The following is a 15,992-nucleotide window of genomic DNA, read 5'->3' on the forward strand; positions in this document are numbered from 1 at the left end:
CTCCTGATTGAACCATAACTGTTGTGCAACTCAACATATTTACATTTTCAGACTTTCGTGTCCACGTAAGCAGTTTTAAAGTTCTGTAGTGCCTCACTGGTGATGAGAGGCAAGTCAGTAAAATGTGTGTTCATTGTGACTGGGTTCATAAAGAAAAGGGAAGAGAAGGTGTGGTGATTTCAGGAGTAACAGATTCTGTCCTCATCAGTCCAGTATTCATTTCTCCAGCTCTAAACATGCTGCTGCTGCTGCTGCTGCTGCTCCTGCTGCTGCTGTCACCAGTGAGTTACACTTGATTTCTTACTTTTAGAAACTAAGGACAACAGTGGAAGATAAAGCATTTGACGACATTAGACTGAGTTTTTTCTTTTTTGCTTCTTTTTGTTGCAGTGTCTTTACTATCCATGTAAATCTCCTACATACAACAGAATCGTTACTCAAGTAGAAGTTCAATTATTGGCATAAAAATTTGCCCAATTAAAGTGAAAATGACCGTTTCACAAACCTACTCAAATAAAAGTATAATAGAACTTGGTCAATAATCTACTCGAAGTGCAAGTTACTCTGTGCTTTGATATGGTTTAGTGTGTGCAGTAGGTCCAAGTCAAGTTTCAAGCGTCTGTAAAGACTTAAGTCCCAAGTTTCTTTTTGGAATACTAATACCGTCGTGCATCAAATTACAAACATGCAACATGGTCGCTTCTAAGAAATGTACTTTGTTTTGCATGTTGATTATCTCTAATTTCCTATTTCTATTTAATACAATTATTTTTCCTGTTTTTCTTTTTTATCTTCAGAAATGTATTGATAAGACCACTTTAAAATATCTTACTTGCGACCTGTCATGGATGCCTGTATCTGTTGTTATCTTGATATGGACATGTAGCCAACCAAACCACTTTGATTTGAAGAGTGCTGCATATGATCTGCCTTCTCCAACAGCAATGGCACCCAGTACAATGATTACTCCAAAAGCATTTTTAAACATAATCTTGACAACATAAAGAATTATTGTGGCAATACCACAGGGACAGCCCATTGTTGAATGAAGCAGGATAAAGCCAATATACAGAGAGAGACCTGTGCGTCATGTGAACCCTAATAGGACTGTTCTATCCACCGTATTTGCTCTCTCCTTATGTTACTCAAACATTATTGTTTCCTTCTTCTGCATAGAGCAAATAGGCTTTTAATAGGTCATTAAAGGAAACTGAGTGTTTCTGCTGCTTTACAACACAACAACCAAAGGCGTATTGAACAGTGTCCGAATTTGAGTTAAATTAGTTGAACAACCAAGATTTAAATTGAAAAAGTTTTTGCATGATTTTCACAATTTTTGCATTTGCCAAGCTCACTTCTTTGGCACAAGCACATGTCTCCTTGTACTGCAAAATGCATAGTAGATAACAGAGAGTTGTGGCAAAGGTGTAAATGGAAAATGAAGAAAAGTTAAAAGAGGATTAATGGCCCAAACAGTACTCAAAAAGACCCTTTTCAAAAGGAGTGTAAAAGTATGTTGCATTGAATGAGTTAGTCCCCACATTTATTTAATACACATGTGACTGCAGGGTGATGGCCAGGCTCAGCGTGTCTCAGGCCAGAGGAGGGACGACTCATGTGTGTGTCCGGTGGACGCCAACCTGTGGTCGTTCCCTGCTGTGAAGTATGAGACCGTGCTGCAGCAGGTTGAGTCCTGTGGAGGATCTTTGAAGACTCTACAGGAACAGGTGAGAACCAAAGTCAATCAGCATGATTTTACAGTGGTGGGTGGGGTACTTACTTCAGTCTGGGTCCAGTCCAATTGCAACTTTGACTTGATGGATTACTGTATATGGATCCAGAGGTACTGAGCCATACTTCACTGATTAAAGTGTTTATTCTGATGTACATTTTGACTGGATTCAACAATTGTGATTCTTATCATTATTATTATTGGCCGTACATGCTCTTTGTAATACTTGCTGGCTAGTACATTTCCTGGTGTGGGATCAATAAAGCCCTACTTTCATGTCTTGTGACTGTGTGAAGATACAGTTCTGAATGAAAATGAGAATATTTCAGTTAATATGAAGTTGATCCTGGAACCTTGAAAAAACATTCAGTGATCATGAAACAGACAGAGTTTCTGTCTGTATGTCATTGCAGGTGAAGTTGGCCAGCCAGCGTCTCCCTGGTCTCCAGGTTGTGGTTGAAAACATAACAGCCCGGCTGGAGCCTCACCAGTACCTGCACAACCAGGGCCTGTACACGGCCTTGTCTCTGCGCGTGCTGGGTGAGGAGCTCAGCCAGCTGGAGACAGATGTTGGTGCCATCCACAGCCAACTTAACAATGCCCAAACACAGAAACTCTCCAAAGAGGTACAGCAGAACATGAAGTCACTAAAATGATCCCTGAAGTTGTTGAGCAACAGCCTACACGAGTAACATGAAGTCAAACTTTACTAAACACTGTGTCTGTGGGTTATAGCTTATAAACAGACAAAGAAATGAAGTAAGAGGACCTAACCTGTCCGTAAACAATGTTTTACATTTGCATGTGTTAGGTGGACAAATTGCGTACAGATGTGGACAAGATGCAAGTGTCAGACATAATTAACATGAAGAGCGTCAAAGAGAGACTACGCTACCTGAAGAACAGTGTTGAGTCCTGCAAGTCAATCCCCAAAGATTTCAGAGGTAAGTGTGTGTGTGTGTGTGTGTGTGTGTGTGTGTGTGTGTGTGTGTGTGTGTGTAATAAGTAATTTGCCTGTTTGTCAATTAAACAACTGAGCAGTCAAATTGTTGTTGAACCATTAAACAGTTATATGGAGATAACGATCTTTAAAAAAGTAACCTCAGGTTTTAAACTCTATTCTTTACATACTGATTGTAAATGTAAGTAAGTTTGTTTGAACGGATGCATCTTGTTGTCACTGACCCTGCCACTGCTTGAAACAGCATTTCTCAAACTATAGGTTCAGTTTTTCTACCTTTTTTTTTTTTTTTTGGTCTTATGCAGACTGATTGAATTCCTGCAGGCAGTACCCAGGCTAGAATCAAACACCAATAAGCACTAAAGCAGTGAAAACATTTCCCAACCTCCAAACAGAGTGTAATAATTTAGACTGTCCTGTACATCATCTGATATTCAGGCCCTTCTCATCTCTCTGTTTCCAGGCCAGGCCAGGCACTGCCTCAAAGGTCTGATGACCAACATTAGCGATCCTGTCATGACTAAGGTCAGTCCCTATGGTAAAAGCTACATCTCTGGTTCGTGGGGCAAACAGGCAAAGATGGACAGTGAGGGGCAGAAGAACAGCTACTGGGTTCAGCCTTTGTTCAGCAGCAACATCTGGGGCAACTCCCTGTATGTATTCCAATCCTACGAAGACTTCATGGCCTCTGTCAACCAAAGGACCTTTACCATCACTCCATCCTATACTGATACCAACAGCATTGAGGGTCCCAGTGCTGTTCTATATGGTGAAGCACTGTACTATCACTGTTACCGCTCTGCAGACATCTGCCGCTTCGACCTGAAAAGCAACACTATTAAACGGGTGACACTTCCTGGCATCGGTGTGGGTTTCAACAACAAATTCCCATATTGTTATTATGACTGCCGTGCTTATAGTGATGTGGATGTGGAGGTAGATGAGATGGGACTATGGGCCCTCTATGCCACTGTTGGCAACCATGGTAATCTAGTGGTGAGCCAGCTAGTTTGGGACAGCGAGGCTGAGACACTCAATGTCACACAAACGTGGGAGACGAGGTTGTTCAAGAAGGCGGTGAGCAATGCTTTCATGGTGTGCGGTGTGATGTATGCCACTCGTTACGTAGACGAATACCGCGAGGAGGTGTTCTACGCCTTCAACACAGCAACAGGCAGAGAGGACAATTCACTAGCACTGCCACTGGAGAAGGTGGCTAAAGGAGTGGCCAGTCTGAGCTATAATCCCACCAACAAGCAAATCTATATGTACAATGATGGATATCTACTGGCATACCAAGCCCACTTCTGATCCCAAGCTGTTCTAATTGGCTAATAAATGCAAATTCAATTCAATGTCCATGTTAGCCATGTTCACTAAACGCTGAGGTCAGGGACTCAATGTTGTTATGGTATGTAGGGCTTATCTCATAATGTATGTTGTAGCAAAGTGTAAACACACTCATGTCTTATACTTTTTTCCATACTATGGCTTTGATTTGAGCAAATGCCAAATGGTCGCCATTGGGCGATCTCTTCCTTTTACTCTTTAACTAGCAGTGACTTCCTGACACAGGCCTGAAACTCTTGTGTTTTGCCTCACTGCTCACTCAATGCTATGCTGTTCTTCCTTTAAACTGTTGTATTTTCACTCTGTGTACTTCACTTATAACTTTATTCATTCTTATTATTGTGGGTTTTATTTTCCACCTCCTGCAATGCATTCTCTTTATTCTATTTTCATCCTTAAATTACTCTTATTTTCAATATTATTTGTCAGGTGGGTTTTACTGTTTAAGTGTGATAAATACAGATTTCAAAACAGATATATGAGTGTTCACCCACATTAAACCAACAAAATCCCTGAGTCTTGCAGCCAAGAGAGCTTTTTGCTTCCTTTTCTCACTACAAAAAGCAAAAATACAGGAATGGTTTTCATAAAGTATGTTTATTTAGCAAATTTTGACGCTTGCAGCTAAGATGTGGAGAAGTTTCCCTTCATTTGCGAATGAATTGCTGGACTTCAAGAAAATAAAATTTGCAATAAAGCTTTTGTGACAGTGTTCCTGATAGTATTGTTGGTCAGGTGTGGACAAAATTTATACAGCCTCTTTGCATCTCCAACATGAAAAACAGTAATACAGTTACGTAGTTACATTAAAGCAGTCAGTTAACCTTTTTCTTTTCTTTTTTTTTGTTGTTCAGTGTTAAGCTAATGTGAATGAAACTCGAACTCACCCCTTCACTTGTCTGATTTTGAATGGAAACATCTCCAGGAAGGCCTGAGTTTCGTAAAAAGTAGCTTAAAACCAGTTGACAGAGCAGCGAAGTAAAAGTGATTGAATTTAGTGCAGAAAAACTGAAGAAAGAAGAAGATAAACTAAAAACAGTGGAGTACAGAGTATGACATGACTCTGTTCTTGTGCTAATGGATCGAGCAGAATGCAAATTACATAATATCATGCTGAATTAACCACGTAAACTGTACATGTACAGCACGGGAAATTTGACAAAATTTTACAGAAAATATTGTCAGCATTGTCCCTTCATGAAAACAAAACCTTGTAGGAAACCATGTAGGAGTCACAGTAGGCGTGCAGCATCTGGTCCACAGGGCTGTAGTTCAGAGCATAAATGTTGGGAGACATCTTGTTGATGAAGATGCCGAGGTTGAACTTTTCTACGCCTGTCGTGGTGTCGAACGAATAGAAGATCTCCTCAGTGACTTTGTTGACATACCGGGTTGCGTAGAGCACGCCACACACCATAAAGGTGTTGGTCACTCCCTGTTTGTAGACCGAGGTGCGCCAGGTTTGGCCGAGCGCCAGCGGTTCCTCCACCTTGGACAGCACCATGTTGCCAAAGTCCTGGGTGGTGGTATAGATCACCCAGACACCTGACTCATCTGTCGCCAGGTCCAGGTCGGTGAACACGTAGCATTTGTCGAGGTGGCAGAAGTTACCCTTTGAGTTAAACCTGACAAGAAAAAAAATACAGAACATTTGGAGAGGAATGCATGTGTATGTGAATTTTCTATGAGCCATTACATCATGCTTTCATTCATAGTTCTACATGCATATAATCTTTTACACATGTTGATCATTTGTTTTTTATATAGTTGTTTTTGTGTTTTTAGAAAAGGGCAGATTTCAACATTGAATAGGAACAATTACTTCAGGCATCAGCAACACCCATTCAAATAATGAAGCAGCAAACCTGGTGCCTTTGGGCAGCTGTAAGGTGGTGACAGCTTTGGAGCTGAGGTTGAATCGACAGACAGCGTCTTGGTTGTAACAGTTGTAGTACAAGGCGTCTCCATACAGCACCACGTTTGGACCCTGGATGGTGTTGGTGGTTGGGTTAGAGGAGTCGATCTCGACATTACCTGAAAGATAAGGAAGTAAGATAAGATAAGATAAGATAAGATAAGATAAGATAAGATAAGATAAGATAAGATAAGATAAGATAAGATAAGATTTTATTGATCCCACACTGGGGAAATTTAGTCATTACAGCCAGCAGGTTACAAAATGTCATGGACTCTGGTGGAGCTTCTTAGCCCCACCCTCCTGCTCACACCCCTCTGCTCATCCTCCACTCAGCCCTGCCAGCTTTTCCCACCAGTGCTCTGCCCACACCCTTCTGCACTCCCCCTGCATTGACTGTCAGCCAATCCGTGACCAGCCTGCTCTGCCACCACACACCTGTTTCCCATCTGCTCATTTGCTCCTCAGTATTTATACCAGTCAGTGTCTCTTTGTTCTCTGTCAGATTGTTGTTAGTGCCTATGCCTGCCTCGTATCCCGCCTGTTCTTCTGCTCTGCCTTTTTGGATTTTTGACCTGTGCCTGTTACTTGACTTGTGTTTTTGCCTGCCTACTCTGTGCCTCTGCCTGATCAATTTGCTTTCCGGTTTTGACTCTCGCAACAAACAGTATTTTGCCCTGCTTAATGGATCCAGTAAACTTGCTGTTTCTGCCATATATCTGTGTCTGACTGGTGTTTCTGCGTTTGAATTCTTTCTTACCTTTGACACAAAAAGCAGGCACAGTAGCATAAGAGTTCAAAAAATAAAAATATTAAAGTTTACAAGATGCAGAATAGAAAAAACAACTATGCATTATGTACATTTTTACAAAGTAGAAAAAAGTAGAGTTAAAAAGTAAAAGGTTATAGTGGCTCTGCAGTGGTGACCGGGCATTTTGAGCAAGAAAAAGAGGAAGGAAGAGGAGGGAGATGAAAAATGAAGTGGAGCAAGGAGGAATTAACGGCATTAACATGTTTATTCTGCATCACCCAGGGCTTGAACTCACAGCCTCAGACGCCAAAGTAAAGAAAATCAGTGTTGACCTGCCAGCCAATTGAAAAACAATAGATGGCTTCATACTACGACCTCAACAGGGCTGCGTGTAAAGACTGATTTCAAAAAAGTGCCAAAAATTCAGTTATCAAGACAAAATTCTAAAAATCTGAGCATCTCAACAACAATTTAATGTTTTTTTTGAATGAAAAGAACCGAACCAACAATAAACTGATCCCATTAAGAATTGACAGAAACTATTGAAAACAACTTTGCATTTCATTCCTAAAACTATTGAAAACAACACTGCATTTCGTTGTGTTTCGTGTTGCACTCTGACAATGACAATAAAGTTGAATCTAATCTAATCCAATCCAATCCACTAGTAACACATTTCTTCATCAGCATGAACAGAGTGTAGTACATTTTAGTTCAATCCCACAGACACCATGCTGCTGCCTTCAATACTGACTAGAGCAAATGTGGATTAATCCACAGCTGAAAATAGTCCACAACAAATGCACCACTTACCTGTATAGCTTTAATACATGCTGCTGAGCTGAAAGGTTGTACATTTCTAACATTAACACTAAAAAATAAGACAAGAGTTCTTTACCTGGTGTGCTCACACCAACAATGAGAGAGCTCAGGCTGGAGTAGAGGCGGACATAGTTGGAGAATTTGTTGCTGGAGGTCAGCACTACCATCCAATACCAGCTCTCCTTCCCTGCCTCTGGTTTAGGATCCCGACCCCAGGCTCCATACTTGTAAGATCCAGGGTACTCTCCTGCTGTGTACACCCTTGGCCCGGAAATGTTCCGAAAATGGCTGTGGGGACAGTTACCTTGAGGGAAAATATCAGATCAAAGTGAGAGAAAGAAACAGAGCAAATGCAGAGAAACAAATTAGCTGGTTGTGTGAGATGTCCACTGGTTGATAATTACTTTATATATTACTTTACTTTATAATTACAGAAATTGTGGAAATGTAGAGAAACGAAATAAGAACAGCTGCCTGTGTGAGATGTCCTCTGGTTGATAATTATTTTCTAATGATTGGTGCTGAGAGTTTCCCACAGTTCATTCATACCTTACATTAGTCACTTCTCATTTTACTCAGGTAAAATATCCAGCAATGCATTATAAACACCAATGAGATCAGGAAACCCAATCAGTTAATATCGGTTAGTTGGAATTTGTAGAAATTAATCTCAAGTGAGCAATGTCAAAAAAAAAAAAAAAGCTATTGCTATATACTCAGATCGTTTTGACAATGATTCTCTCACTGAGAGTCAAAGAGAAGTTAAGAAAATTCCCACACACTCTGGTGTGTGGTGTCGTATTGGGACATACCATGTGGAGGCAGAGTGGGTTGGGTGGAGGGATGAAGTCCAGTCCTGCACAGGTCCAGGTCCCTCTTCAGATTCTGGTTTTCTTGTTGTCTCTTCACCACCTGCATGGTGTCATACGTCTCCAGCTCCTGCATCTCTGCTCTCAGGTCATCCAGCTGACAAAGCAGCAGAACAGACATCCCAATAGTTAGTTGTTTCAGACATTCTCGTATCAATTCAAACCTCACCACCAAACTCAAAACAACCAATACATTTGAAAATAAAAATCATTTTGGTGTGATCTTTCTGATGCTACAAGCATTGATGTCTCCCACTGTCACTCATTTTTTCCCCACTTGAGGGCAGAGCTTCAGATATCCATTGTCTATACCCGACTATCCCTTCTCGGGTTGCGGGGGGGCCGGAGCCTATCCCAGCTGTCAATGGGCGAGAGGCGGGGTACACCCTGAACCGGTCGCCAGCCGATTGCAGGGCAACATATACAGACAAACAACAATTCACGCTCACACTCAGACCTACAGACAATTTTAGAGTCACCAATTAACCTAATGAGCATGTTTTTGGTCTGTGGGAGGAAGCCGGAGTGCCCGAAGAGAACCCACGTATGCACGGAAAGAACATGCAAACTTCACACAGAAAGGTCCTGCCAGAACCGGGGATCGAACCGGTGACCTTCTTGCTGTGAGGCACGCGCACTACCTGCTGCTACTCCACCGTGCTGTCAAATGCAACACTGAAATGTTATTGCATTTTAAAGTTGATACGGAGAATATGTTAGCAAACAGTTGTCTGTTTACACATCCATCAGGCATATAGCGACATTATCATTCATTTGGAGTCCTGTGTCTGAGCTCCTGATGACTGTAAATCAATATTAAATTGGATTATAATATTACAATTTTCACTGTTACACTTGCTTTTCACTTCAGACGTGTTCTTCAGAGTCTCACATTAAACTTTAGGCTAATATTCTACACTCTAACTCTTGTGCCATGTCTAGTCTAACTGGGATCTAACTTGGCTGCTGATTTTGGTTACAACACAATGACAACAGCACAGGTGGATTGTTCCAACACTGGAGCAGAGGACATGAATTCCTTTGAGAGCCAGAAATGGTCATCCTTGCACACAAATGCTGCCTTCCTGAAAGATGTCTGTGATGAGCTGCTGGTGCTTGTCACTGTGAATTTACCTCTTTAGTGGTGTTGGTGGTTAGCCGCTGGTGTCCCAGCATGGTGATGTTGAGCCTGGTGATGAGCTGCTTGATCTCCAGCAGTTCATTCTCTACCACCAGCAGGCTGAGAACTGAGGAGAGCTGTCCGTCATCCTCCCTCTCCAGCACTGACACGTCTTGCTGCAGCTGGGGCAGACGTTTCTCCAAACCCAGCAGCAGATTCTCCAGCTCCACAGTCTGCAGAGAGAGCAGGTAGACAGGGTGCTCACACATCACTCAGAGTGAAAGCATACATACAGGAGTCTGGCTTTTCTCTTTGTTTTTATCATTAGTAGTAGTAGCATTACAGTTGTTGAGGTTATGTCCTTACAATCTGGTGTAGAAAATATCCTGATGAGTTACCTTCTGTGGAGTGATGTTACCGTTGCATTTTGATGCATCGTCCTCCACTGTGCTGAGTCTGTCATGAGGGAAAGCCTTCTCTGAATGACTCAGCTCACACACACACTTATCACGTGAAGGTGTCTGAAATCAAGAATATCAAACATGGCATATGAAAAATAATGCTACAAACCACATGTAAATAAGGAGCTGAAAGTCATTAAAACAGAATAACAATGACTATATTCTCAGTGTTTTTTTTTTTACCTGTTGAGTGAAAGTGAGAGTGAACAGAACACACAGAGGAACGATCACATGCAGCTTCATGGTGGATCAGAGAGCAGAGCTCAATGAAACAGTCCCTGAACACAGTTTGAATATGTCTCTTCTGACTTGTGGACACTCCCTCTAACCACTGCTTATGACTGTATGTGCATGTGTGTTTGGTGAGTGTGCGTGCGTGCGTGTGTGTGTGTGTGTGTTTGTGGGTCCGATGTGGCATATTTTCACCAGGATGGGATCACTTCCTCTTTGGTGGTTGGGATTGCAGCAACACAAGGAATTTTTGATATTTTTGAAGGTGTTTACGTGCTCTCCCCCATCCAGAGGAATGGCGAAATGGAAAACTACCTTCTTTACCAAATCCCAAGCTGCCACAGGTTAGTCAATATGATGATGGTCGTGCTTTTTTACAATTTCAGACAAAAAATACATGAAGCTTTATTCAACTTCAGAGTGGGCAAAGGCCAACAAAACAAACAACACAAATCTAACTCGCAAGGTAACAAATATAACCTAAACGAATCAAAGAGACCACATTACAGTAACTATTCAATTCAATAGTCCTCTATTTGTTCCATGAGGGGAAATTCCAATTTACAGCAGCATCAATAAAGCAGGTAGAGTAGTCAAGCAAGTTCATGCAAATTAAAAACAACAATTATAAAACTTGTTCCGAGAACTTATTGTCTGCCTTCAAATTTAAATGGCTTCTTAAAGGCATGAAATACTTAGGGATTGAACTGAATCCAGAGATAGGAGAAATCATGTCTACTAACATGGAAAAATTATTAAACAAAATTCAAATTAATTTGGACAATTGGAGTAAACTACATTTGACAATATGGGGAAAGGTGAACACAATAAAAATGGTTATTGTTCCGCAAATTAAATATTTATATATTTATATTTATTTATATATAATATTCGGAATGATACCTCTATGCATTCCACAAGAACTATTACAAATATATAGCTAGATGATAAATTATTTTCTTTGGGATGGAAGAAGACCTAGAATTCATATACACACTATAGCAGCCAAAGAAGGAAGGGGGCCTATCCTTGCCAAACATACAGTGTTATTAAGATATAGGCAAAAAGACTTGTGTTGTACAGTGGATGAAAATGTATGGAGGGGATTCTTTCCAACACTGAGGAGTACATTAGAGAAGCTAGAGGCAAATGTATTCAGTACAAAATAATTCACAGATATTATTATACACCAACCAGACTCAATGAAATGGGTCTAATTAAAGATGACCTTTGTTGGAAATGTAGAAAAGAACGCGGTACAGTACATACATGCATGCACTATGGGAATGTCCCAGGGTCTTTACTCTGTGGGAAAATGATCTGAATTATATTGGTAAATGGTTAGGATGTGAACTTCCCATATCATCGAGATTATGTCTTCTTGGAGACAAAACCATGGTGCCGCTTTTAAATAAATCACAATTTGGAATAAAACGGGCCTAGTGACTTGCACTGGGATGATTCTAAGGTGTTGGAAAGAACCTCAAACTCCTACATTGAATTCATGGAAGCTCCAAATGATGGAAACAGCTGCATGTGAGAAGATGTTGGCAAGACTGAATCGGAGAAATGACATGATCAATGAGCAGTGGAATGATTTTAGCCAATATATGTCTGGAGGAAACAACCTGACCAGGCAAAGAGACTGATGATGCAATGTACTACATGAGTAGTATTTCGAAATACTACTCAGGACTATGACTCATAATCGCCCTCTTTTAAGTTAATATGTGTCAATGTCTGTATAACCTGCCGGTATTGGTTTTATTTTGTTATTATTGTTCTGTGTTGTTTGCTTTTCTTTTTTTTTTCTTTGATAATATGTTAAAATCCAACAAAAATTCAAATATAAAAAACAAAAGAAAACAAAACAACAATTATATACAGAAGAGTGGGATAAAAAGAAACATCATCCTAAAAAAAATTGTAAATACTATTTACAGACTGTTATGTACAATAACAGGTTGTATTGCACAGATTATTGCACTTGTAGCCAGGTGGTCCAAATGGCTGTAGTCATCAGACTTACTCTTCTAGTGGTTGGGGGGTCATTTCTGCAGTTTGGTGCTCTTTGGCGCTGCCTAGTGGTGTGGCTGACTAAGAGAAATACAAGTGCACTTGACGGTTAATTTTCAATTTGGTGATGGACACGAGCCGAGTAAGGAGCACTGAGCAGAGCCGCGTTAGTTGAGACTCGTGGCTGGAAAGTTTTGACAAGTTGAGCTTGAATAGAGTAGTGTTAGAGTTACATATTTACTCTCATCTCTTTATAAGCTACATACACATGGTCACACAACCAACATGCCCTCCAGTAAGTATAAGCTGCACACACATAGCCACACAGGCAATATGACCTTTAGTAACCTCAGAAAACACAGAAAGCTAACTTAACATACAGTATCTCGTGTCAGGTAACACATAATTTACATTTGGGGGGGGTCTAGCTATCTTCTCTTTCAGGGCGCTGTCTCCTATGGATTGGATGGGTCATGTACCAAGAGGCTGGTACCAGCCTGTGGTCCAAGGAGGGAGCACGATGGCTGACGATAAACCACAATGATCACCACTCTGTATAATCGTAAGTCAGGCATTCTCATTCTGGCGGGTGGTTGCAGCTAATTGCTTGCAAACTGCGATTTCCCAAAAGACTGAGATCCATGTACATGTTCTCTGTTTTATCAGTGTGTTAATAAATATCCTTAACTGAAGACAGAATATCTCCTGATCTCTTTCTGCAAAAACGACCACGCTCACAGTAGGAAACTAGTGAGGCCACAACCGAAGAGGTTTTGACCGCGGCGTTATACGACCGCCACGGAGCTGCCAACCACCCCAACGGCGTGTATCGAATATCCTGGTGAGGTAGCTGCTAGCTAAAACTGTGAATTAGTACATGTTGCTGATAGCTTTGAAATGTGATAACTTTGAAATTTGTGACTTAATTGCGTTAAAAAAACAGTCGGGATAAACTCATAGCCTGATGGTATTAACAGATGTAAGCTTATGTGTATGTGAAATGTTTGAATATTGTGTAGTAGAGAAATGCTGAGATAACGGTTAGTTGATTTAGCTAACTTAGGCAGACACGGTCATGTTTTATATTGTTGCTGCACTGTATCATCATCACTGCATCATTGCTGCCCCATCTTCATTCTTCATCTCCCTTTTTTTGGTTGGGTCCCAACAATTTAAACTTTGTGATTTAAGTACACTGTGTTTGAACGTAATTGCTTAAGCCAAATTTTGTTGCAAATTTGGAATAATTGATTTGGAGTGAAATTTGTCCAGTTGTGGCTGTAATTTTTGTGCATGCCCGAACGGTCTACAAAGTTAAATGTTATCCAGTTTTGGTGTGAGTTATTAAGGGGAGGACTAGAGTGATTTCATTTCCTTACTGCTCCATGGTGTGCCTGTCTCCTCTTAGAGCCTAGTCCTCAGATATACCTGCAGGGTTGGTGAAACACACACCAGGTGGGTTACACACTGATTACTTAGAGCAGTTTTTGATATATAGTTTGACAGCTGCAGGAAGGAATGTCCTACGATACCGCTCCTTCACACACTTTGGATGTAGCATCCTGTCACTGATGGAGCTCCTCGGTGCAGTGAGTGTGTGTTGGAGGGGGTGGGACTCATTGACTGTCATGGAGGACAGCTTGGCTGTCATCCCCCTCTCCCCCACCTCCTCCACCAGTTCCAGAGAGCATCCCAGGACAGAACTGGCCTTCCTAATGAGTTTGTCCAGCCTCTTCCTGTCAACTGTTGTGATGCTGCTCCTCCAGCAGACTACACCATAGAAAATGACAGAGGCCACAACAAAGTCGTAGAAGGTCTTCAGGAGTGCCCCACGCACCCCCAAAGACCTCAGCCTCCTGAGCAGATGAACAGCACACACGGTCTCTGTGTTTCTAAGTCAACATTAATAAAAATGCAATGTTAGACCTTAAAAATAAAGCTGGCTGATAAACATTTCAGATGAGGTTGCAGTTTGGTTAGGTTAGCCATCAAACTACTTGGTTAGGTTTAGGAAAAGATCATGGTTTGTGTTGAAATAAATATTTTAGTTACGCAAGTTAAGTTACATGCATAAGTTAAATTATGTCATGTGCATGGCATGTGCATTAAGTTAAGCCTGTTACGTATCTGTGATGTTACATGCGCAACACAACGTATGCAACATACATTAAGTAAGCTTTATGTTCCTAAGTTAAAATGACTCAAGGTGTGGCGTCCTCACTGATGAAAAATAGAAATTTTAAAAAATTGCTTCCATTAAGTGTTGCATAAATTGCACTCAAGGTAAGACAATTGTATTTCCATAATACATTTAACAGAGAGTGTAAATTCAACGTGTTAAATTCACTGACAAAGCAGAGGGACATGATGCTACCTTCTGTAATGTCCACAATGCAGATCATTTGGTCTGGCAATAACTCTGCACTGCTAAATCTAGTCTAAAAAAAAAAAAAAAATACTAATCACATTTTTTTTTTTTGTAATAGCTAAAGTTTGAATCTGAGTCTTACCCTGTCATCATCCTAGTGATTATTTAGCAGATTAACCAAGCAACCCCCACTCCCTAAAAAACAAAACAAAACAAAAACAAACAAAATGTTCAGAAAGAAATAACTTTTACTTTAGTCTGTGTCGATTAAAATAAAGGATACATGATGTTGAATCAATGATATAATGGAGAAAAAACCCTTCAAACCCTTTATGAATTTATGGTTAACAAGTAGCACTGCATGCTGTGTGGTACATGATGACAGAGCACTTGCAATATGAAAGCTGTGACTAATACAGTACCTGCCTTATTTGACTTTGTGGGTTTGCAGAGATGCATATACACTGTCTGTACTGGAGATGTGGTTACTGGATTGAGGAACAGAAAGTGACCACTTTGCACCGAGCATATATCCACTTAAACGACACTTAAACAGATTGCAGCATTAAAATTTAAGGTTTAATTCTGTGGTTTTTGTTGCACATACAATGTGCTGATTCACATTTTTGTGCATGCTATGCTCTTTTAAAAATATAAAGTATCAATATTATGTTTGCATTTTTTACACAGGGTTTGAAATTATAAAGTTAAGTCAGTGTAAACATTATAGCCAAAATATCAGTATAGATACCCAAAATATGAATAAAGATGGCCAAAATATAGATTGCCTGAATTTAAATATTTAAATATATTTGTCTAGATGAATATATGTAAAGTATTAATTTTTTACGGTATTGTTATCAGTTTTTTATTGAACTTGGACTAGGCAAAGGCTTCATGCTGTGGTCCCATTGTGTTTCCAGCTAATATATGCATGGTATTGATTAAGTTCATTCACTTTCGTGATCCTCTGACCGTCCTTGTGGTGCCATTATCAAAATTTTCATTTTCAAGATGTATGGGCCTGCAGCATCAGAGTCTGATGGAAAGGGGAATGAAGATCAAGATGTGACATTTACAGATGTTGTCCCGCCACTGACCCAGAAGGACAGTTTTCTTTCCCTCTTCACTTGAGATGTGCATCACACACACTAAATCTGATTTCAAGTAATGATGTTGGCAAACAAAACAGTCTGAAGAAGTACCGCTGCAAAGTTTTCTGCTTTTTGGACCAAGACCAGCCATTCCACCATGGCCTCTGGGCTCATTGAATAAGAAATGTGTATAACAAATCTGTGGAGATCTGCAGTCTCGCTTCTCCCTTTTTGTGCTCCTGTGTTTTTCCCCTCCTTTTGCCTCCTGTCTGTCTTTCCCCTGTCTGTCATGTAAGAGTCTG

General features: G+C 40.5%; 2 protein-coding genes across 2 annotated transcripts; one reads left to right on the forward strand and one right to left on the reverse strand.

Moving 5' to 3' along the window:
* Positions 1 to 122: 122 nt before the first annotated feature.
* Positions 123 to 4,075, forward strand: LOC139337412 (olfactomedin-like). The gene is made up of 5 exons (XM_070971962.1): positions 123 to 281; positions 1,569 to 1,727; positions 2,146 to 2,358; positions 2,544 to 2,676; positions 3,157 to 4,075. The coding sequence occupies exons 1-5, from the start codon at positions 123 to 125 to the stop codon at positions 4,002 to 4,004; spliced, it is 1,512 nt and encodes a 503-aa protein (XP_070828063.1). The 3' UTR covers positions 4,005 to 4,075.
* Positions 4,076 to 5,142: 1,067 nt separating this feature from the next.
* Positions 5,143 to 10,224, reverse strand: LOC139337413 (olfactomedin-4-like). The gene is made up of 7 exons (XM_070971964.1): positions 10,165 to 10,224; positions 9,919 to 10,041; positions 9,535 to 9,753; positions 8,344 to 8,497; positions 7,608 to 7,835; positions 5,909 to 6,077; positions 5,143 to 5,668 (listed from the first exon to the last, which is right to left on the reverse strand). The coding sequence occupies exons 1-7, from the start codon at positions 10,222 to 10,224 to the stop codon at positions 5,239 to 5,241; spliced, it is 1,383 nt and encodes a 460-aa protein (XP_070828065.1). The 3' UTR covers positions 5,143 to 5,238.
* Between the last annotated feature and the right edge of the window lie 5,768 nt (positions 10,225 to 15,992).

The sequence above is a fragment of the Chaetodon trifascialis genome, chromosome 10 (assembly GCF_039877785.1).
Source record: "Chaetodon trifascialis isolate fChaTrf1 chromosome 10, fChaTrf1.hap1, whole genome shotgun sequence".
In the NCBI taxonomy this organism is placed as follows: Eukaryota; Metazoa; Chordata; class Actinopteri; order Chaetodontiformes; family Chaetodontidae; genus Chaetodon; species Chaetodon trifascialis.